The 23,361-nt window shown below is 41.5% G+C and overlaps 1 protein-coding gene across 1 annotated transcript; it reads left to right on the forward strand.

Annotated features, from left to right (window-relative positions):
- The first annotated feature begins 260 nt into the window (after positions 1 to 260).
- On the forward strand, positions 261 to 20,888 carry LOC133528166 (AT-rich interactive domain-containing protein 4B-like). The gene is made up of 26 exons (XM_061865422.1): positions 261 to 427; positions 807 to 851; positions 1,011 to 1,121; positions 1,730 to 1,886; positions 3,899 to 4,064; positions 4,436 to 4,645; positions 5,010 to 5,172; positions 5,580 to 5,717; positions 5,957 to 6,084; positions 8,117 to 8,279; positions 10,205 to 10,356; positions 10,645 to 10,868; positions 11,161 to 11,242; positions 11,407 to 11,523; positions 11,966 to 12,062; positions 12,727 to 12,873; positions 12,992 to 13,034; positions 13,177 to 13,272; positions 13,430 to 15,866; positions 16,174 to 16,322; positions 16,881 to 17,054; positions 17,405 to 17,558; positions 18,741 to 18,844; positions 19,197 to 19,337; positions 20,009 to 20,149; positions 20,260 to 20,888. The coding sequence occupies exons 2-26, from the start codon at positions 849 to 851 to the stop codon at positions 20,289 to 20,291; spliced, it is 5,529 nt and encodes a 1,842-aa protein (XP_061721406.1). The 5' UTR covers positions 261 to 427; positions 807 to 848; the 3' UTR covers positions 20,292 to 20,888.
- Positions 20,889 to 23,361: the final 2,473 nt, after the last annotated feature.

Genomic DNA, 23,361 nt, shown 5'->3' on the forward strand with positions numbered 1-23,361 from the left:
GACGTGTTCAATGTTCATTGTGTCAAAAATTTTAAACGTTCCAAAACTTCATCACCCTCATGCCGTATCATAATGAAATAAAATTATTGTTTTTTTGAATTAATGTAATAATTATCACTATACTTATTGTTTTAGAAAATGTAAATTTGAAAGCAGTTAAATTTATTTTAGAGTCTTCTTAGAAAATTCAAGAAAGTTCTACTGAGCTCTTTATTTTGTTCAGGCAACATTTAAGGGTGATATTTATTCATTGGTAGATATAGCAACATTACGGTCTTATTGTCAAAAAAGTGAAATGAAAATGGTGTTCGTTTGATTGATTTTACTAAATTAAATTCATTTAAATGTAAAATGGACTCGTATTACATGTTAACCGGGAGTTGATGCAAGTGTTAATGAAATTATACTAATATATTATATTTGCCAGGTCTGTCATTCATTGCATTTGTTTGCCGCGCAATCTATATAAGTGTGTCGTATAACTTTAGTTATTGCTCTAAATCGCAATTTCTATAGATTTAGGTTTTGTTGCCTCAGAAAACTGACGGTCACGTTCACACCTTAGCATGTTCTCAAAAAGAAGACAACATAGTTTACCCTGCTATAACCTATGGTCACGTACGCCACTTTAGGCTTGGCGTCCTAGCAGTATCACTTTGTTTTACAATATACTGTTATGATTTATAGGTATGTTTTTCTCGTTTTGCCTTCTTTATCGGTAGTATTAAGACTGAATTAGTGATGGAAATCGAATTCTATTGTTTGCTTCATGAACAATTACTGAACTGTTTTGTGTCTTCTTTCAGGGCCTTGTTTCAAGATCAATACTGAATTTCAAAATAGCTAATATGGTTAGTATAATCCTACTACCAATACTATAAAACTGAGTGTTCATTAGTATGTATGTTTTGGCAAAATCAATGTTAATGTTAAATTGTTAATGTTGATGTATTGATTTTGGGTTTCTTTGTATTAGCATATTGTTTTTATGATATTATGTTACATTGCAGCAGGTGGATGAACCTCCATTCCTACCAGTGGGCACTGATGTCAGTGCCAAATACAAGGGTGCTTTCTGTGAAGCAAAGATTAAGAAAGTATCTAGAAGCATAAAATGCAAGGTAAGTACAAAATGTAGGAAAAGCTTTATTGATTATATCTGTGGCCCTAGTGAAAAAGGGTACAAGTCTCTGGCAGCGCAGGTGTAAAGGGGAGTAAGTTCCACGTAACACTTATGCCCTTATACACCTAAACTGCCAAAGACTTGTACCCTTTTTCACTAGGGCCACAGATATAGAATTGTTTGATATATTTTGGGACCCACCCCACCCCATTACTAGGCCAGGCATACCTCAAACCTCATGGCCTGGATATAATAGTGGTAACTTAATGTCTTCTATAGATAGATAGAAGATAGAATACTCTTTATGTGCACACCTCAGTAAAAGATACAATAAAAATAAACAATTGATTAAATGTAGAGCCAGACAACAGGCGGTCTTATAGCTAAAATGCAATCTTTTCCAGACTTCTATGAGTGTTTACAGCTCTTTACAACCAGTGTTACAGATACAAGTGTAAAAAAACTGGTAATAAATTGATTAAATCTTGCATATAGCACTGCCCTACTACTCCTACCATTTGTTACTTCCTCTTCTTAAATTCAATTTCACATTCTTCTATTGCCACAGTTTTTCAAGACCTATATTAAACCAAAACCAATTCCCAGGTAACACTCAAGGCTGGAGGCAACATAACAGTGAATGATGAAGTTATAAAAGGAACCCTGCGTGTCGGCAGCACAGTGGAGGTGAAGCAGGACCCTAAAAAAGATGCTGTGGAGGCAATCATCACCAAGATACAGGATTGCAGTCAGTACACTGTTGGTAAGTTTTTCAAAATGCATCAAGATTGTCAGTCACCCCTGTATACATTTTTATATGCAGGGGTGCTAAGCTAATAGTTTTGCAGATTGTACATCAGGCAGGAGCCTTAACAAAAGGCTTACTTGCTGGAAATGCAAATTCTGATTTTTTATTTGTTATAAAACTTTAACAAGCTAAGGTTAGAAGTATCTAAAGATTTTCAGAATCAAGGGTTAGCTGAAAGAGATTTCTTAAAGGGATACATTTGCATTAAGGATCAATTGTGGTTTTCTGTTTGTCGTGTTTAGGCAATTCATTGTTTTATACTCATCATCATCATCATTCGCTTGCCCTTATCCCATTCATTTGGATAAGGGTAAGCGAATTCATTGTTTTATACTCAATGGTAAGGATTATACCATCTTGAGAATTAGTTGTACAATTAAATAAATTTTTTTATCTAATCTAGGCATTTATTTATTATTATTATTACAAAAAGCTATACAGCATAACAGTTATAAACTAAACCACTGTACAATTCAAAAGATAATAAATAATATTCAACTACCATCCACCACCTCATGATATAGTGTATTCTGCTTTAATGATGCTGCTGTTTGTGGAGACCGGTCTGTTTAAGCTTACACGGGGTACAGGTTATGTTAAAGTATGTAACTTTACTTTTGAGTGACATTAACGTGAGACACTTCATTCGGTTCTTGTCTGTTTTAATTTTTTTGTCTTTTAATTATTTATATAAGAATTCAAGCCTTGGCGACCCTCTACATCTCTAAGGATAATTTAATATATATTTTTATATTTTATCTCTGACACGTAGAGACTTATACATCTCTAAAGAATTTTAGTATTTTGTTTTTATTTTTTTATCATAGTTTTTTTTTGTGTAATTTGACATTTAGAGACAGTATACATCTCTAATAAAGTATTTATTATTTCATAGATTCGATATTTGTAATTGTTTTTTTTTTTTTTTTAATTTATTGTTTGTAAAAATGGACATGTAAAAGTGCCCCTGTGGCCTATTTGCTGAATAAATGTTTGATATTTGATATTTGATATTTAATGGAACTTTTGTTCCATGTACATACCATAGTCCAGAAATGCTATGTACATTTTAAAGGCCTTAGTCATAATCACAAAATATCCTCAAGCTGTCTGGAGACTTAAAGGCTCTCCATTCCATTGTAGTGAATCTTTTTTCAGTCAGATCGAATTGCCTTTGTCTTGGCATGCACAGTTTGTGGGTGAGTAGAGGTTAAAGGTCCCCTATATAATAATCATGTGAGTCAACACTTAAATGCTAAATAGTGTATTGAGCAAGCCTGGAAACTTATATATTATGCTATTACATTGTACATATACCTTATCAAATATTTTTATATTCAGAATATATTTCAGTGTACTTTTCATCATGTTGTTACATATTCAGAAAATCTGTTTTTTCTCTTGAACTATTCCCCTTAAACTTGGTTCTCCATACAAATGTTTGTAGTTACACTCTTATTTCAAAATGACCAGCTAGGTTGCTCTGAAACTTCGTACTTACAATAGGATAAGGTGTATCTAGTCCTGTAATCAGTTTACGTAACTTCAGATACCATAGTTAAAAAATAAGCGATTTTTTTTTTTAATGGCTTCGCGCTCCTGGCGCATTCAGCCAGACGAGTAAAACGGGGAAACGGAATTAAGGATTACATTAAAACGGGTAGGACGGAATTTTGGAAAAGGATCAGGAAAAGGTTAATTCAAATAATATTTTCATACTAAACTTGTTTTTGTTATATTTCTTTTGTTTTATAAGGTGGAGCAATATAAACTAATTTCAGGCCTAGATAAACCTCATGTCATTGTATGGACAAATATTCATTACAATTCAATATGTAGTTTTAAAGTGAGAATGAAACTCCGTTTGTATGAACAAGTGAAATTCGGCCGAGTTTTTCGGGGAATCTTAATCGTAAATAGTTATAAAATTAAAAACTAAATTAACCATTAATTATTTTTCCTATCAGTATTTGATGATGGCGATATCACAACTTTGCGACGTTCAGCACTATGCCTAAAGAGCGGGAGGCACTTTAACGAGAGTGAGACATTGGACCAGTTGCCTCTCACACATCCAGAACATTTTTCTACGCCAGTCATAGCAGGGCGGCGCGGGAGGAGGGGAAGAGCTGCGTAAGTTTTCTATGCTGTTTTTTTTTAAACTTTCTCACACTCTTAAGTTTAGGGTCTCTTGAAGTTTTAGATGTATGTGGAATTAATAACTTTAAAAAATATTATGTTTTTTGAGTGAAATGATGCACACGCTGTGTATAAATTGAACGAGCTTTTTTCTCGCAAGGTGTCTTTGTCTATTTGAACACGGCTGATCAGGCAAGTCCACACAGAACAAAAGTGAGGAAATTGCTGATAGTGACAGTGTGCTTTTGATGAGGCACTGCTACTGATGACTGATGCTCTTTTAACCATTCTAACTTATACCTTTCAAAATTATGTGCGTAGGCCGTTGATGTAACTCTTAATGAACAGTTAATTGACCCCATCAGGTCAGATGAGAGCGAAGGGGAAGTGAGCACCCGCCGCATGGCAGCGGACAGCGAGCCGCACGTGGGGCGCGTGGTGCTGGTGGAGGCGGCGGGCGGCGCGGAGCGGCGGCGCCCGCACCAGCCCGCCTTCCCCGCGCTCGTGGTCGCGCCCACGCCCGCCATCAAGGTCAAGGAGGACTACCTGGTGCGCTCCTTCAAGGACGGCCGATAGTGAGTCACGATCCAATCTATTGCATGCCCAAACCCAAAATTGTGGCTTTCCATCAAAGAGGAGTCCTTATGCTTCATGTACAATAAGAACCTTTTTATTTGAATTTTTGTTGGAATTTTCTATTTTAAAAGGACCTTATTGCCCTTGAAGCATAAGGACCCTTCTGTGATGGAAAGCCACAAATTACAATTTACACTTTAAACAATCATCCTGCACTATGACTATTTGATTACCTGTGTATTCACGAAACGCTATGATACATGTTATTGTAACAAGGCATTTATTTCCTTGACACATAATCTCAAAAATGTAGAGTAAAACAGAAATGTAGGCCCAAAATATAAAAGGATTCCATTGTTGTAGTTACACAGTGCCAAAGAAGGAAGCCCGAGAGTTTCGCAAAGGCAGCGCGCCGATAGAATGGGGCGGTGTAGAGGCGGCGCTGCAGTTTCTAAACAACGGCACGCTACCGCCTCACTGGGACCGCGCGGCGCTCTTCAATGAGCCGCGCAATACTTCCGATGACGTAAGTAGTCCAGCCTGTTTTTCCCGAGGGTCTACAGTATAGAGTTATTCAAAAAAGGAGTGTTCAGATTTTTAAAGGGGCAACGCGCTTGTAACACCGCTGGAGTTGCAGGCGTCCATAGGTTACGGTGGCTGATTAACACCAGGCGGGCCGTATGATTGTTTGCCACCGTCGTGATATTAAAAAAAACCAGTTTCTAAGGAGTTGCCTCGCGGAGGCCGCACTGAAGGTACTCTACAACGGTACGTGCCTCCGCACTGAGAACGCGCCGCGCTCTTTAAACGACCCATGCAACAAGTTCATGCATACAATACTGGACCTTAAGTAATAAAATTACATTATATGAATATTTACCATGTATAAGAATACGAAAAATCATTATAATGATGATTGTATTTTTATTTCAGAGCTCCGATGACGAACCTCGTGAGGAGAAAGACCACTTTGTGGCTCAACTCTATAAATTCATGGATGATCGTGGCACGCCGCTTAACAGGAACCCCACTATTGCCAACAGGGATATTGATCTCTACAGATTATTCAGAGTAAGCTAAAACATTTTCTTTTTAATTATTCGATAATATTTACCAAGTGTTAGATTATTTATAAATAATTTCTTGCTTTCTTAGGTAACAAGTTTGTCAATGTTAATACTTTACTGAGCTCACTATTAAGGTCCGATTTTATTCATAGTACGAAGCGTTTGCCTTGCGAGGCAAGCAGAATACATCGCACAGAAGCTGCACGTATTGTATCCCAAACTTATTGGTACGTTTTTTTGTAGGTGGTGCAGAAACTGGGAGGCTATAATAGAGTGACGAATCAGAATCAATGGAAGACTATAGCTGACAAGATGGGTTTCCATCCAGTCACAACTAGCATCACAAATTTGTGCAAGCAGGCATATAAGAAGTAAGATATTTCGATTCTTATTTTTACCACCACACAGACCTAAAGAATACTACCATAGAGGGCAGGCATTTAAAGCCAAGAGTAGTTTATAGTAATAACAGTTGAAACTTGTACACAATGTCAGTAGATTAGTGGATAATTTAGATCTCCCATTGGATTAACATTATTATTTGCATGTGTCATACTTATCGGCTTATTTTAAGAGGCTACCAGGCCATTTTCACTGTTTTTACATCACTGTAGCACGCTTGAACGTTGTATAAACAAAAAAGTTCTGAACACGATATTTTAGCTTGGTAATTGTTCTTTAATCGTGTCTACTGATATTTCAATAAACATACCGTATCACAAGTAAATATTTTTTCCATTAACCCTTTTCTTATTATATTATATAACGCTTAGACATGCAACTTCAACCAATAGTGAATAATGATTTATACTTCACTTAAGTCTGTTGGTTTTTCAATTATATAAATAGTTTGAGATACTATTCAATTTCGTGCGTTGCCTCGGCGTGCGGGTGTCTGCGCGGGCGACGCGGGGCAGTCGCTGCTTGGCCGTCGGACGGGGAATCTGTGCCACTCGACGCGACACGCGTACATTTATTATCTGTAAATTGATCGTACGATTTTGGCTTTTGAGAGTTTTGTGTGGATAGGTCACTGTTTATTTAAGTTAAAAGTGAGTGAGTGAGTTTTAAATGAGCGAACGGACGCAATAATTTGTTTACTGGTGCAAATTCAAGTTGAAAAGGCGAAGAACGTGAAAGAGGGGCTCTAGGGAGTAGGGGCGCGCGAGGTCATTCAAATAGGGGACGGCCTTAATGGTTATCTAAATCATTGCTGAAAATTATTTTGCCTTGCCTAATTATTATTATTTATTTATTACAAAATATATAAGCATTACAGTCAAGAAAACCCAAGGCGATTATATACTAGAACAATTAATTATATATACATTTAGAAACAATCCACAAAAATAATACTACTGTCATAAAAACTAAACTAAAATTAAATGAAGTAAAATGTCACCATATACATTACATTATAAATTCATGCATTAGTTATAACTGTTATAAGTAATTTTTAAATTAAAATAAAAACTTGCGAAAACTACACACAATTATTATTTAAATAAATTATAAGTTTTCGACCAAATCCACCAACACTGTACGCAAACATGTGGGGCGTCGATGGACATGTTGTACTACTGTTATTTCCCAACTAATTTTCTCGCTTCGCTCGTCGTCGCACCTATCTTGTCTCTGTCGAATGACTAGACGATATCGTGTTAATTTTTTTAGCCAAATGAATGATTTGGCGAAAGAAATGTATTCCAAATGTTGTATATCATAATAATAATCTACTTAACAATAATACTACCAAGTAAAACGTTGTCATAATGAAAGTTTGCTAAATGTTGTTTGCCAAAATAAAACTTCAAATATCAAACATTTATTCAGCAAATAGGCCACAGGGGCACTTTTACATGTCCATTTTTACAAACAATAAATTAAAAAAAAAAAAAACAATTACAAATATCGAATCTATGAAATAATAAATACTTTATTAGAGATGTATACTGTCTCTAAATGTCAAATTACACAAAAAAAACTATGATAAAAAAATAAAACCATAAAATACTAAAATCAGCGGTGGTTGGCAAGTGAAAATCGGTCAATAAAACTTCGGCGAAAAGGTAGAACACCATTTTAATTTAAATAATATCAAGCGAGAGTGGAATGAGAGTATCGCAAGATTGGCAAGTTTTAAGAACTTAATAATGTATGGCAAGGATTTGCTTAAAACTACTTTATTTTCCTCTTTTTTAGGCCTATTTTCGATTGATCTTTAATGTAATAATACCGACGCAATGTTTTGCGCTATACTACGTCGTACAGTCGGTCGGTTGGGGCACTTCCTGTACTATAATTATCATGTAGAAAAGTTGCCATCCCTCCATAGATTGTGACGCTATAAGCTTGAGTACGGGGTAAACTTGAGCCCAAGATCTAACAGCTACCTCTCGTCAGGTTCCTGCACAGCTTCGAGGACTTCTACCGCAAGCTAGGCGTGACGCTAGTGGCACACCCTCGCGGCGCCCGCACGCCGCCCGCCGGCCGCTCGCTCATCCGCGACCGCGACAAGCAGCCGCCCACCTCCTCCTCAGCCTGCTCCACGCCCACCAACACTCAGGTAATGTTGCTACTGTGAGGTGACTCCTATATCCCCCGACAGTCTCCTGCACAGCTTCGAGGACTTCTACCGCAAGCTAGGCGTGACGCTAGTGGCACACCCTCGCGGCGCCCGCACGCCGCCCGCCGGCCGCTCGCTCATCCGCGACCGCGACAAGCAGCCGCCCACCTCCTCCTCAGCCTGCTCCACGCCCACCAACACTCAGGTAATGTTGCTACTGTGAGGTGACTCCTATATCCCCCGACAGTCTCCTGCACAGCTTCGAGGACTTCTACCGCAAGCTAGGCGTGACGCTAGTGGCACACCCTCGCGGCGCCCGCACGCCGCCCGCCGGCCGCTCGCTCATCCGCGACCGCGACAAGCAGCCGCCCACCTCCTCCTCAGCCTGCTCCACGCCCACCAACAGGCAAAAGGACGTTATTTCGTAACCTTAAAAACCAAGCTAGCTCAAACCTTACACAATATATCTAACTGGTATTCTGTGAACGGCATGCTCCTAAATATTGAGAAAACAAATGTCGTCCACTTCCACCTTAGAAAAAATACAAAAGACAAACTTAAAATATTCATGAACGACATTCCTGCCGCAGGTAAATGAGGTCAAGTACTGAGGATTTTTTATTGACTCAGGACTATCATGGTCAGCCCATGTAGAAAATACTTTTAACAGGCTCTGCTCAGCGTGCTATGCGGTATCCAGATTGACCCACAACCTCTCTGAAGATAACATAAATAAAGCATATTTTGGATATTTCCACTCCATGCTAATGGAGTGGACCTCTGGAGTACTGCTGCAGATCGTGATAAAATATTCAAGTTACAAAAACGAGCAATCCGCATAATGCCACGGAAACCGCTCAACCCCTCGGCGAAGGAATTGTTCATGAAATTTAAAATATTAACATTGCCTAGTGTATATATACTTGAAGCGTGTAAATATACAAGACAGAACCTCGTCTGGCTGCCTACCAACGGGCAGTTGACAGGCAGTGTGACGCGCAGGCGCGACCAACTGCGGGAGACCCCGCGCCGGCTTGCCAAGTCAAAATAAAACCCTTTGACGTGCTCGGGATAAAACTATATAACTAATTTAACGATGATACTAAACAAACACCGACTAATAGGTTGTTTGTTACGAAATTAAAGACGATATTAATGCAACTAGCTTGCTACAAAGTTGCAGATTTTTTCTCCGACTACAAGTCATTGGCCCAATCATAGTAGGGTAAAAAAAAAAACATAGGAGTATACTGTTATTAAATTTAACAAAGTTTAAACGATACTATTCTATGCGGTTAAGATGTGTACGTGTACCCCTATAATGTAACTACTAAGACTTGAAATTGTGTTATTTACCAATAAATCATTATGATTATAAAAAAACTCAGAAGCCTAAAATTACGTCCGCGCCGTTCAGTGTGTCATAAAACAAGAGACCGACTTGAGTGTTAGCCGTGCAAGACTACATTGAAAGGCGAATGTCCTATTGATATATATAACACCGTAAGATTGTGAACCCGTTAGTATACAATCTAACGTAACCCACGTAGGTTAGTTTGTAGTCTTCCTACCGTCCGTTTATAATTTAACTGGCGAGACTGTAAACTTTCGGGTGCTTGCAATTTTACGGTGACATATACGTGTATATGTCACCTCAGTGTGTTTACCTAGGAATCAAATGCAAGCTATATGTATTATAGGTCTGTTGATTGTTTACAACTTTTTATTCATGTACGTAATGAATATCACTACAAAATTCTAAACACATTGTTTCTTATGATTAATTGCTTTGTATTAATATCTAGTAATTTGAGATTACTTACTATTTGTTTCCTTTTTTTGTGTTTACTCAAATCGGCTCACTTTATAAAACGCTTAAAGTGGGCCAATACTGATTATGGCCAGTACATGCTACATCGTTACAGCGCACAAAGGACAAGGACTCGGACAAGAGCGAAACGGACAAAAGTGAGAAGGAAGAGAAGTTAGAGAAAGCTGATAAACCCAAGGAAAAAGTCCGGGGAAGCGATGAAGAAGATAGCGCGGATAACCAGCCGCTTATCACCACTGCTCCTAAGTAAGTTACATTTACATACTTACTACTTACTTACTTATTACTTTAGTTACTTTAAAAGCAGGTATTGGTCATGGGCGGGTTCACACAGAACTAGCCACTTTGCGACGAAATTGCCGCGCGAAGCAAACCCAAGCCACGATCGGCGTATTCGTAGTTCGTACTCGACGCGACATAAAAAATAAACGTTTATTTTTACATTTTTCAGTTGCTTCGCCTTTTCTTGCGTCGCTAGTTCGTCGAATCGATGAAGCTTTGTGTAACTAACTTAACCCATATTTATCTGCCCAGGGTGGAAAAAGAAAAAGAGAAAGACAAAGAAAAAGAAAAGGAGAAAGAGAAGGACAAGGATAACAAAAGCACTACCTCGACAACAACAACAACGACGACGACGACGACGACCGAGGAGAAGATCGTCGTCAAACCGCGTTCCCAGTCGCGCAATCGCGCGCTGCCCGTCAAGACAGAGGTGCTCGAGAAGCGGACGCCTAAACGACGACCCATATCGTCCAAAGGTATGACTAGTTCACTGGATACCTGTAACGACTGATCACTACAAACTAAAGACATATTATTGATTTTAATATAATTGTAGTCTATGAAAAAATGGCGTTTTAACTGAAAGGTCAGTTTTTTCACAATCAGACTTACCGCCGTTCAGCGTCATTAAACAATAACTATCGAAATTGAAGTATAAATGTACACTTTACACATCTTAAACAATTAAATAAACTTCTACAAACTATGAAATAACTATACCTGTGTATATGGTTATGACTTATGACTTTTCTATCTTCTGTTACGTAGAAAGCACAAGTGCTGTCACGCCGCGCGCGTCACGGCGACCACACGCGTCCACCGACAGTGATAGTTCTGGCAGAGCCTCGAGGTATGTTTATACCAACATCAACCCTAAACCAACCGACAACGTCGTAAGCAAACCGTCATATTTTTGGAACAATTTGTATGATATAAATAGACAAACAGATTGGACAAATTTAGTATATAGGATACCTATAAATAAAAACGTTGAATAACAATTGGTTTTCTTAGATGTGGGCCAACAAAGAAAATGCAGAGCCGCCGCAGCCAAAGCGCTAACTCGGCGAGCAGCGGAAACACCATCGCGTCTAACAGCAGCAAGCGACCGAGGAAACGCAAAACTACCGAGTGAGTTCACACACGAAATACACTCTACTATATCAGTTCGGAACAGTGCGATAGCTGCGCCGCGGTAAAACAGCTAGTGTGGCAGCGCCATCATAAATGTTCATATGAAAATCGGTCGCTGCCAAGTCGGTGAAAATTTAGCAGACAGATTGTCACAGGGTCACAGTTTTTGCCTAAGGTTTATTTGCTGGCGTTGAGATCTTGTTGAGGCTAAAATCAGTCTCGCTAATAAGTCACACAAGGGGGCACCAATGTAGTTAACTAGCTAGTCCATAAAATAGTGGGAAAATAAATTACGCCAAAAAAATCCTCTAGTATAAAAGAAACATTAAAATAAAAAGTTTTGTGACTTTAAGAAAACAATACATCTGAAATTAAGATTACAAATTAATTTATAGTTGTTTGTTTTCTGCCATATTTAACTTAGCTCTGTTTTCACCAGACCATCAACAACCGAGCCGAGCCGTGCAGGCAACGTGAAAGCTCAAGTGGGGGACAAGCTGAAGGTTTACTACGGACCCACGCAGTCGGAATCAAAGGTAATGAAACCGAAGGTAAATGATTAAACATTTATGTTGGCCATGACTCCGAGATGAATTGTAACTTTTGTCCTACTAACAACTTAAATATTGAGACTGAGACTTAATAAACAATGAGTTTAAAGTATGATTCTAAGCTCATAATATATAACGGTTTGCTCAAAAACCATCTAACTTTTGATGCCCGTACTAACAATGCGAACATGTAAAAACATTAAGATACTGCAATCTTTATTATATTTTTGTATAGTCAGCCTTGAAAGCATTTAGTAATTTAGATAGTTACACCATTTCGCTCACCACAATACATATACAATTAATTTAAGTTAAAATCTTGTTTCAACATGCACCATCAAGTATTTGTTAAAATTGCAAGAAACGAGTCAATACGTTTGATTTAAACACACAACAGTGCGATCGCCTGTGACTTGTTATAGAAAACTTAAGTGTTAATTTTGTAAAATACGCCAAAAGTATTGATTTCGGTATACGAAGTCTAATGAGTTAACCAAATCATGCATGCAAAAATGTTTTCGACGCTGGCTACCTGCAAAGCGAATTCCTGCATTTATCTCGGGTCAGTCGGTTTTCGTTTCGTGCATTTAAGTTTCTCAAAGTGTAAACTTTGAGAGCTAGCATGTGTCTAAACGTGGTGGTCTCTCAGGTGACGTACGAGGCGAAGGTGATCGAGATCTCGTCGGAGGGGATGCTGCGGGTGCATTATACGGGGTGGAACACGAGATACGACGAGTGGATTAAGCCGCAGAGGATCGCGCTCAATGTTACGCAGCATGAAATCCGAAATAAGAAGGTTAGTTAACTTCCCAATTCCCATCGAGACGTTAGATTGCCGGCTAGGATACACATTTCTAGTTTGATTACAATGTGTTGATTTATTAGTAAACTTACTATGTTTTTGTTTATTTCAGAGCATAAGTAATAGCAGACGGGTCAGATCAAAAAGGACTGAAGGTATTGTTTTGGCAATGATGTATAAATTAAAAGTTTATATGTTTAAATTGAATTAGATTTTTACCGACGCCTTGGCTAGCAGTGCGATGTAAAAAGGCGGAATTATTGTAATATTTATTCTATTTCTGTGTATTGCTTTCAGAATCATCGGCTCGCTCTGATTCGGATAGCGATTCAGATAGCGACGACAACGTGAAACGACCTCCTAAGAAACCTGACGACAAGTCCAATATAAAAAGTTTGTATTGCAAAATGAATTGTTTTTCCAATAAAAAAAAAAAGATTGTTAATCTATTTATAGACAGAAACGGCTTACACCGCTTACATTTCCTAATTTTACTTTAACTTTTATACAAAATTGTACACAGGAGTAACCGCAAACTCTTTGTTCGCAGCACCCAGGTCAAAAGACGCTAAGTCCAGCGATAGCAGTAGTTCTAGTAAACCGCGCAAAAGGCCAATCAGGACAGTATCCACGCCCACCACTGTTTCCCCTGCCAAGAAACCACGCCCCAGCTCTAGCACGCACCAAGGTCGAGATTACGACCTCAACGAAATACGATCAGAACTCAAAGGACTTCACACGGTCAAGCAGGAAACTGAAGAACCAATAAAGCAGGAAGTGGTGGAGAAAGAGGCTTCAAGCCCACCGCAAGCGGCCGTGTCGGCCCCTGAACCAGCTCCACAAGAAAAACAACCTAAAGATGAAGATGTTTACGAGTTCAAGGAACCGGAACCGTTTGAGCTAGAACTGCATGATGAGAAGAAGAAACGAACACATAGGATCTTCGATGATATTTCACCTAGCAAATACACTTCAACATTGTCTAAATCGCTGAGCGAAGAAATTTCCGAAGATCCACTGAAATCACGAACAACTCCGTTACGGTCGCCGTCTCTGTCGCCTTTCAGAGATTTTGGCTCCTCGAGCAATGCGCCTGGCCGACAGAGCCCTGAGGAAGATTCAAAGGACGGTCTCTTTTCATTAGACGAAGATTCCTTCCCTGGCGACGGCAGTTCAGGACATCGCTTCGAAGGCTTCATACCTGCAAAAAATCAAGAAACTTACTCGAAGAAAAGCAAGGTTACTAAACTTCGGGAATTAATCGATGATTCGCCGGATAGCAGAGCTGATGATGAACAATCTTCTGAGGATGAACCTGAAGATATAGCGATTAAAGAAGAATTAGGAGAACCAAGCTCCAGCTCAGTCCCAGCTTCAGATTCACCAAAATCTCCAGAACCAGTGAAAGAGACAACTATCGAATCTGAACAAGTTGAAGAATCAAAAACTGAAAACAATATTTTAAGCATGCTGGGAAATCCAGAAAAAGAACTAGAGCTCCTAGAAAGTATTCCAGAGCCTGCTAACACGCCTCCCCCGCTTGTGTTCCCGTTAATTCAAATGAAAGACATACCTATTCCAAGCACTCCTTCGGAGTCCACGAGAGACAGCACTCCAGATATGAAGGAAGAGACTGTAAAAGAGGAAACATCAATGATTGATTTGGATTCTATCCCACTCCCAAGTGACGAGCCGAAGGACAATATGTTTAAAATCAATAAGGAACCAAAAGAAGCTATCCTTAAAACAAAGGAAACAAAAGAAAAAGAACCCTTTAAAAATAAGGAATCTAAAGAAAGTACAACTAAAGTTAAAGAAATTAAAGAGGCAGAAGATAAAGAACCCAGTGAAACTGTACAGAAATCTAAAGATACGAAAGACAGTATTTTTAAACCTAAGGATACTAAAGAAACTCCTGTTAAAGCAAAAGATCCGAAGGATAGCGCTTTTAAATCTAAAGATCCAAAGGAAAGTACACCTAAACCCAAGGACCCGAAAGAGAGTGTGCCCAAACCAAAAGATACAAAAGAAACAATATTTAAACCAAAAGATAAGGATCCAAAAGAAAGTGTTTTCAAACCAAAAGATACTCCTGAAAGTGTTTTTAAACCCAAAGAAAACATTATTAAAGTCAATAAAGAACTGAAAGAAAGTATTTTCAAAATCAATAGGGATCCCAAAGATAGTTGTTCAAAAGCAAAAGATCCCGTCGAAAGCACGTTGAAACCCAAGGAAGCAAAGGAAGTGCTCAAAATTAAAATCGAGCCTTTGAAGATTTTGGATCCTGAACCAAATCCTCCTAAACTAGAACCTCCATCAAGCCCCCTAATAGATACTGAAGAAGACAAATCAGAGCCCGATAGTCCGGCGCGAATTGACGTTATTCCTGAACCGCCACCAGCCTTCCTCGTACAATCTGAGGGCCCTAAGATAGCTGACAAACTACTTAAAGCTATTAACAGCGCTAAACGATTGTCCATGTCCCCCCCTCCCGTCGAAGACAAAATAGACAAAGTAGATAAACCGCGCGCGCTTACACCTAAAACCGACCTTCTCAAAACGAACAAACCGGAGGGCAAACAATCACCCATACCGCTAGAAACGAAAACTCCCAAACAGGATACAAAGCCTTTAACTAAAGAACCATTGAAGAAAATCAGTCCAACAAACGTCACGGATTCCATTTTCGGTGAGCCTTCCAACTTTACCGATGCAAAACGTGATCTCGCAGACATCAAGAAAGTCAAGGCCAAAGAACCCTCGCCGCCCAGGCTATTGAGTCCTTTAAATATCCTGGAGCGACGAAAGAGTGTAGCGGATCTCCCCATGCCTACCCCGGGCAAGAACAATAAGGTGTTAAGTGACACTATACAGAAGTTGTCCAGTCAAATTAATTCGAGCCAGGCTGCCGCGGCCAGCATTCCTCTGCCACCTTTCCCAGCGGAGGATAGAAGCGAGTCCAGTGATTCAGATGATTCTGATAGAAGGTAAACATCATCTCCCACCCATAGGTACTAATGCAAGTAGTTTGTAAATTAATGTTAATAAAAAGAAACACTCTGATTCAGATCGTAATAATTCATAACTGTTCATACCTACTGCCAGAATTTGACGTAGTATTGATGAATAGCGCTCGTAAATTGGCAATGTTCCACTGGGTTAAGCAAGATTCAGAGTGATCATTAAGTGTGCGCTTCTATGCTCTGTAAGTCGTTGTCTATCTCTGTCTAAAAAGTCAAATCTGTTTGATATATCTGATGCGTCCACTTGATTGATAAATAATTGTTTCTACAGGTTAATAATAGACAAGCTAACAGTAGAGGAATGGAGCGGCACAGATGCGGCCCGCAGCGCGCTGCACGCGGGCAAGTCGCCCGGCGAGTGGAGCGCCGGCGAGACGCTGCTCATGCTGGAGGACGCCTGCAAGAACGAGCGCAAGCACAGTCAGTATACATGTAGTACAGCAGACGACCTGACAGACGATTCTCTTGAATAAGCTGCTTGGTTGTATTTTCAGCATTACTAGCTACTTTGTCTATTCAAATCTTAGTTTTGCCAAATTTGTTTAGGGGTCGGTAAACTTTTGAGGAGAAGAGCTACAACCGCAGATTTACGAATGTCAAATAGTCGCAAATGGTGTTTTCAGTGTTATAAAAGATGATTTAATTTTTTTAGTTGCTTTGAGAACCGCATGCGGCTCGCGAGCATGTTGGCACACCTGGTCTAGTTAATTCTGGTTTGACTAACTTGAACAGCCAGACTTTAAAACTCAACTTCATACTGTGTAGGCAAGTTTCTGTAACTGTTCCAAGCAGACAAGTAACCGCTACCGAAAGTCGTCGTAAATAAAGCTCAGTGTTGTAAAATTTGATTTGCGATATCTACTCGAAATTGTTAAAATCATGCATTCCCAACTTTCTCCAGATCATGAATCATAGTTAATGCGATTCAAGTAAGAGAGCGTTAAAATTGGAATAACAGGTGGGTGTATTATTTGTCAGGCGCCCGCGTGGTGGTGGCGGGCAGCGCGCGCGGGCCGGCCGAGGACGACAGCAACCTGTCGCTGCTGCTGTGCGAGGAGACCATCCCCGGCTCGCCCGCGCCCGACGCCGAGCCGCCGCCGCGCGCCGACCTGCACATGCCCTTCGCGTGCGCGCCGCAGCACGCCCACAAACGTACGTAAACTCCACTCGGAGAGAGCCTTACTAACAAATTGCTGCGCAAAACAATTCTTAACCATGCTTTCCTCTCATCATAGCCGTTCGTGCATTTGATTTTTATTATTACCGTATCGTGGCTCGTTGATGCTTACCTAATTCTAAGGTGTATTCCCGCTAGTTTTCTATACAAAATCACTCCCGGGTCCGGGAACTGCCGGTCCTCGCCATACAAATTCAGTATCGAGAGCTTTCTCTACCTGATCTCTACACCGCTCGCTTGAATTATTATGAGCCTCGATGACCGCCTCCTTCATTTCGCTGGCGTGTTGTATCCTGTTTATGTCCTCAATATGTGTAATTTTTAGCAGAAGAACGGCGCGCAGGCTCTGCGCGTTCGCCGGTAGCGGGCGGTCACGCGGCGGAGGCGGGCATGGCGCCGGTCGCGTGGGGGCGGCGCGCGCTGCTCGACAACACGCCCCCCACCACGCCCGACAGCAGCCTCGACATGTCGCCCATGAGGTCAGTGTTACAGCAGCACACGTCACCTGTAGCGGCGGAGGCGAGCATGGCGCCGGCCGCGTGGGGGCGGCGCGCGCTGCTCGACAACACGCCCCCCACCACGCCCGACAGCAGCCTCGACATGTCGCCCATGAGGTCAGTGTTACAGCAGCACACGTCACCTGTAGCGGCGGAGGCGAGCATGGCGCCGGCCGCGTGGGGGCGGCGCGCGCTGCTCGACAACACGCCCCCCACCACGCCCGACAGCAGCCTCGACATGTCGCCCATGAGGTCAGTGTTACAGCAGCACACGTCACCTGTAGCGGCGGAGGCGAGCATGGCGCCGGCCGCGTGGGGGCGGCGCGCGCTGCTCGACAACACGCCCCCCACCACGCCCGACAGCAGCCTCGACATGTCGCCCATGAGGTCAGTGTTACAGCAGCACACGTCACCTGTAGCGGCGGAGGCGAGCATGGCGCCGGCCGCGTGGGGGCGGCGCGCGCTGCTCGATAACACGCCCCCCACCACGCCCGACAGCAGCCTCGACATGTCGCCCATGAGGTCAGTGTTACAGCAGCACACGTCACCTGTAGCGGCGGAGGCGAGCATGGCGCCGGCCGCGTGGGGGCGGCGCGCGCTGCTCGATAACACGCCCCCCACCACGCCCGACAGCAGCCTCGACATGTCGCCCATGAGGTCAGTGTTACAGCAGCACACGTCACCTGTAGCGGCGGAGGCGAGCATGGCGCCGGCCACGTGGGGGCGGCGCGCGCTGCTTAACAACACGCCGCCCACCACGCCCGACAGCAGCCTCGACATGTCGCCCATGAGGTCAGTGTTACAGCAGCACACGTCACCTGTAGCGGCGGAGGCGAGCATGGCGCCGGCCGCGAGGGGGCGGCGCGCGCTGCTCGACAACACGCCGCCCACCACGTTCGACAGTAGCCTCGACATGTCGCCCATGAGGGCAGTGTCACCAAACCTATGAGGCCAATTCTAGAACTTGTACTGTAGAGCAATACGAGGTCTTCTGTGAAAAGCCACCGCGTCATTTATCGCTGCATGAATTCGTATAGGGAGACATAGAAGTAACAAGAAGACAAGGAACCAAGGAAATAGATAGGGGACTTGTATACATGCGTGAAAATTGAGCTTATTTTGTTACTGTCTTTGCAATATATATATTTTTTTTAATTATTACAGAGAACGACGCATTTCGGAGCGAGACAGCCCGATGGAAAGGAAGGAAGACGAAGACGACAGGCGTGAGATTGACGCCTCTGCCATGGATATTGATAAATCTCTTGGTAAGCAAATTATGTAGATATTTTCTCTGAAAGTCTCTCTGAAACAATCATCTGATGTCTAGTCTCATGTAACGTTTATAATGATACAATGACGAGCGATCGCACCCGGCAACCTTTTAGTGCATTATCTTCAAATAAGGTAATCGCAATAGAAAAATAATAATACAACGCTATCGTTTACCAACAGATGACGCTACGGCGGGGCAAACTTTGCCTCACTGCGTGGGCTTTATACTTTAAAACAAAATTAATGTAATTTAGGTTATTCAGAGTAGCTCTACTAAATAAGTGAAATAGACGATGTCCGCCGCGGTCTGTGCTGCTAATCGGACTGGTCGGTATTGTCGTGCAGGGGCAGGCGCGCGGTCCCGCAAGGCGTCCGAGTCGTCGTGCGCGGGGCGCGGGCGCTCGCGGCGCGCGCGGCGCGACACGGACGACGCGCGCGCCGCCGACCACCACGCCGACCTCAAGTACAACTTCTTCATCGAGCTCGGTGAGTTGCCGTCTTTACAGCTCGATCGAAACACGTTTAGGGCGGTTTCAGACTAGGTTATTTTTCTGCGCGCTTACACGCCCGTTACATTTCTCTACATTTGGTTTTTACGCGCTTGCACGCGCGTTTTTCCGTACATTTGATCTATGACCCAAAACGCTGTTTAATGCCTAATAGAAATTGTGTTAAAGTTTTGTTTTGAGAGACAAATTAGTTAATAAAAGGTAACATTTGATTACTTTATAATATTCATTCAGAATATTTATAATGTTTTCTGTAATAATCTATCATCGCTGCAGTGAAGTTTTCACGATAACAATATTGTGACCGTCACGTCACCAGACCGGTTACCTGCCGACTGGGCCGGGGCCGTCAGCATCGAAAACGGCTCGCTTGACGCGCTGCACATATCGCATTGCGTCGAATTAATTTAAATATTCTTTGTAACTACCAGAATTAAGAATAGTGTTTACAGTCCGCTGTTGTTTTATTCTCCTCTATTTAGATCTCCTGGATTCAACATACTACACGAATTAGGCACTAGACGCAACGAGCCATAGACTTCTTGTTGTTTGATTTTTTATATCTACATTTTGCCTCTGCATCTCTACATTTTTTTGTGTGCATTTTGGTTTTAAAACAGTCCACTTCAAACATAGTGTCTGTTTCAGACCCATCATGGGACTGCCAGACCCGCATCAACGTGCTGACCACGCGGCTCGCGGACCTGCGCAAGGCGTACCACTCGGTGAAGGCCGAGCTCGCCGCCATCGACCGCCGTCGGAAGAAGCTGCGCCGTAAGGAGAGAGAAGGTAATATTTCATTTTAGTTACGAAAATTTTGGAATAGAATCCGCCCGAATCTGTAACCATTTTGTAAGTTTAGTTTTAATGCATTTCTAATAGTTGTTATTTTATTTCAGCCGTGAAGGCGGCGAAGGCCGCCTGCTCATGATGAAGGCAGTAGCGAGGGCTCTGATCTCAGCCGGCGCCAGCAGACAGTTTATTCGTTTTAGAATGAACGGGCATGCGACCTTGCCTCCTTCGCGTTACGTTACGTTGAAAAGAAGCTAGAATATTAGCATGTAGAATCTGTATTGTTATTATGCTTATCTTACAACCTTGTTGTATGAATTTTCATCTTATCTAAATCATAATTTATTGTACATGTTTCGTCTGAATAATTTAAAGGCTCGAACGCATGGTTTGATGCCGAAGTATTGTATGTATGTAATTAATAGTTTCGCAAATGTTACCTCGAATTATTCTATTTCTTTTCTGCAGATATGTGGGAATAAGTGAAAGTACATATTTAGTGATACTGTTATTGTGCAATTATGCGGAATCTGAACAGAATATTGCTTTCATAAATGTATACATGGACTCAATGTCATACAATAAATAGGAAAGAAAATACATTATTTATTATATTTGAAGACTGATCGATCGAAATATGGGATAAATGTATTTGACACATTTTTATCTAAGGTTTATTATAATATTTCTTCGATTTATTATGTCGTTTATTTGAATATAGACAGTTTTATTGAAATGGGGTTTTCATTTATCCTGTCAAATACAGCGTAGCCAGAGCTACCTGTCGAAGCTCTGCCTCGCCATCAAACACCTAGTAGCAGCGAAAGTACACAATTCAAAAGTAACGCCACAGGAGCTGTGTTCGGGTTCGGGATATGTATTGTCACTTGCTTAATCGTTTAGTTCCTAAAGCCTGACCAGGAATATATGATCATGCGCCATGTAGCGGAATTTAATTGGAACTAAATTCTTACACTGGCAATAATTTTATTGATAATAATTATGCTCTTTGGATAGGTTGTCACCGTTGTCAGTGTCATTATGGCGTTTTACTTCAATAATACTTAAGTGTTGAATATTAAATAATAATTGACAAAAATGCCCAAAACTATACATAATCAAGATCGAAACATTGTAAATAATAAACTGCTGGAAAAGAACCTTTCGGGAAATTATACCATTTCGCTACGAAACGCTTCCAAATTAACATCAGAGCTGACAGGTAAACAAATCAATATGTCATTATAGTCTGGTTATTAAGACTTGGTTATTGTAGTATTGTGTTATACAATTGCGGGCAGCCGGACTGAGTTGGAGGGACGCGGAGCGCGAGGCACAGGGCAGGAGCGGATGGCAACGTCTCACGAAGGCCCTTTGGACCAATGGGGTACCATAGGACGACAACATGTTATACAAGCGAAGAAATACTTACAGTAACAAAAATGAGTTTGAAAAATATTTACTAGGCTTTAGATACGATCAATCTTATTCATTAGGCGGGTCCAAACAGAGCGAGCACACGCGCGAGGCAATTTCCTCGCGCACAAACCGGCCAGTGTAGACGTGCCTCGACTGCTTCGGCCGAGGCGGCGCGCGCGTTTTTTCGCCACGTTTACACTGGCCGGTTTGTGCGCGAGGAAATTGCCGCGGACGTATGCTCGCTCTGTGTGGACCCGCCTATTGACTATGTACCAGAACCTATGTAAGGTTACGGAATGTACCTATCAACTAACATCATGGTGGTCTTTTTGTGAGCCGATCTTGGATGTAGTAACATGATAAACGAAATAATTTTTCACCTATAGAGCTGAGCTGAGCTGAGCTGATGGTGTGGCTAATAGTGGGTACACCATATGGTATGTTAGTTGTTACGACTAAATTAAATATAGATAACTATCTGCAGTAATTAGTCATTAATAAAATTTCTAGATAAATCAGGGGCATCGATTACGCGGATTACGAGAGAAGGTCGTTCCTCCTAAGATTTTAGGCTGCTAAAGAAAAGCAAACAAAAAAGAAGATATACTTGACAAGACTATTTTGACCTATGTGTGATACGTAAGGAAATACATGAATTTTATACGGAAAAAACAAGTACCGACGATTAAAAAAATGTGGACACCAAATATTTGGATTCTGATTTTGATTACGGTGAATAAAAGTATGTAAGTCAAAATAACAAGTTGCCAAACCACATTGTTCAGGCTATACTAAACTGTTGCCATATAAATGAGAAAAATAGCGCCCTCTTGACAATGATCATCAAAAAATATAATACTCACTAGATGATCATATGATATATTCCTAGTCCGGCTTTACAAACGTCGATGTTGTTGTCGGCACCTTAGTTGTAATGACGTCCTTCAAAATTATTTTGCTTGAGGCAAGACAAACCCTATGACGTAGTGTTATTCTTGTCCCGGAGTTAATCTTAATCTCAGGTAGTTTTTTTCTAGAGATAAGCAGCGAGGCACAGGCACTCATAGTCGTATATTATATAAATTTCTTATTTGGGCGTTTTTTTTCGCTGGGCACTGCTCATATCCATTTTGCGGTCGGATGATTTTTAGGGTTCCGTAGCCAAATGGCAAAAAACGTTACCCTTATAGATTCGTCATGTCCGTCTGTCTGTCCGATTATGTCACAGCCACTTTTTTGAAGCGCAGTCAAGTAGCATATTTCGGAGTTTCAGACAGTTGTACATTCCTTGATGATGTGAACCGATAATCCGCAATGACTGGAATCAGCTTCCCTTGCAGTACATGGCAGAGTGAGCATACTGATGACCCTTGAAACATCTGATCAAGAGTATAATCTCGTGCAGGGCGGTACAACGGTCAAATCTTACAAAAACAATGCGCGATGTTAAACTGTTTTTTTTTGGAGTCCTGGGGTTCACATCCTCCCAAGGACTCCATATAACATACAAAAAATGCAGCGTTACATTGTAACGTTGTACGTATACGTATAACGTACATGTTTTAATTAAGTACAAGTTTTAATTATATTATCTTCCCAACTCTAAATAATATATTTTTTCCTTAACGACTGTACTCGCGGCCGGTCCAGCGACTACGTCATGGAAAGTTGGAGATGCAGCGGGGCGAGCGCCTTGTCCTTCCGTTGACCGCCAGGGCAGTCAGTCCGCGCCACACCCGATAAGATACGCACGTACGGCCGCGCACACGGAGCAGTGTCGTCTCGCGCGC

The sequence above is a fragment of the Cydia pomonella genome, chromosome 19 (genome assembly GCF_033807575.1).
Source record: "Cydia pomonella isolate Wapato2018A chromosome 19, ilCydPomo1, whole genome shotgun sequence".
NCBI lineage: Eukaryota > Metazoa > Arthropoda > Insecta > Lepidoptera > Tortricidae > Cydia > Cydia pomonella.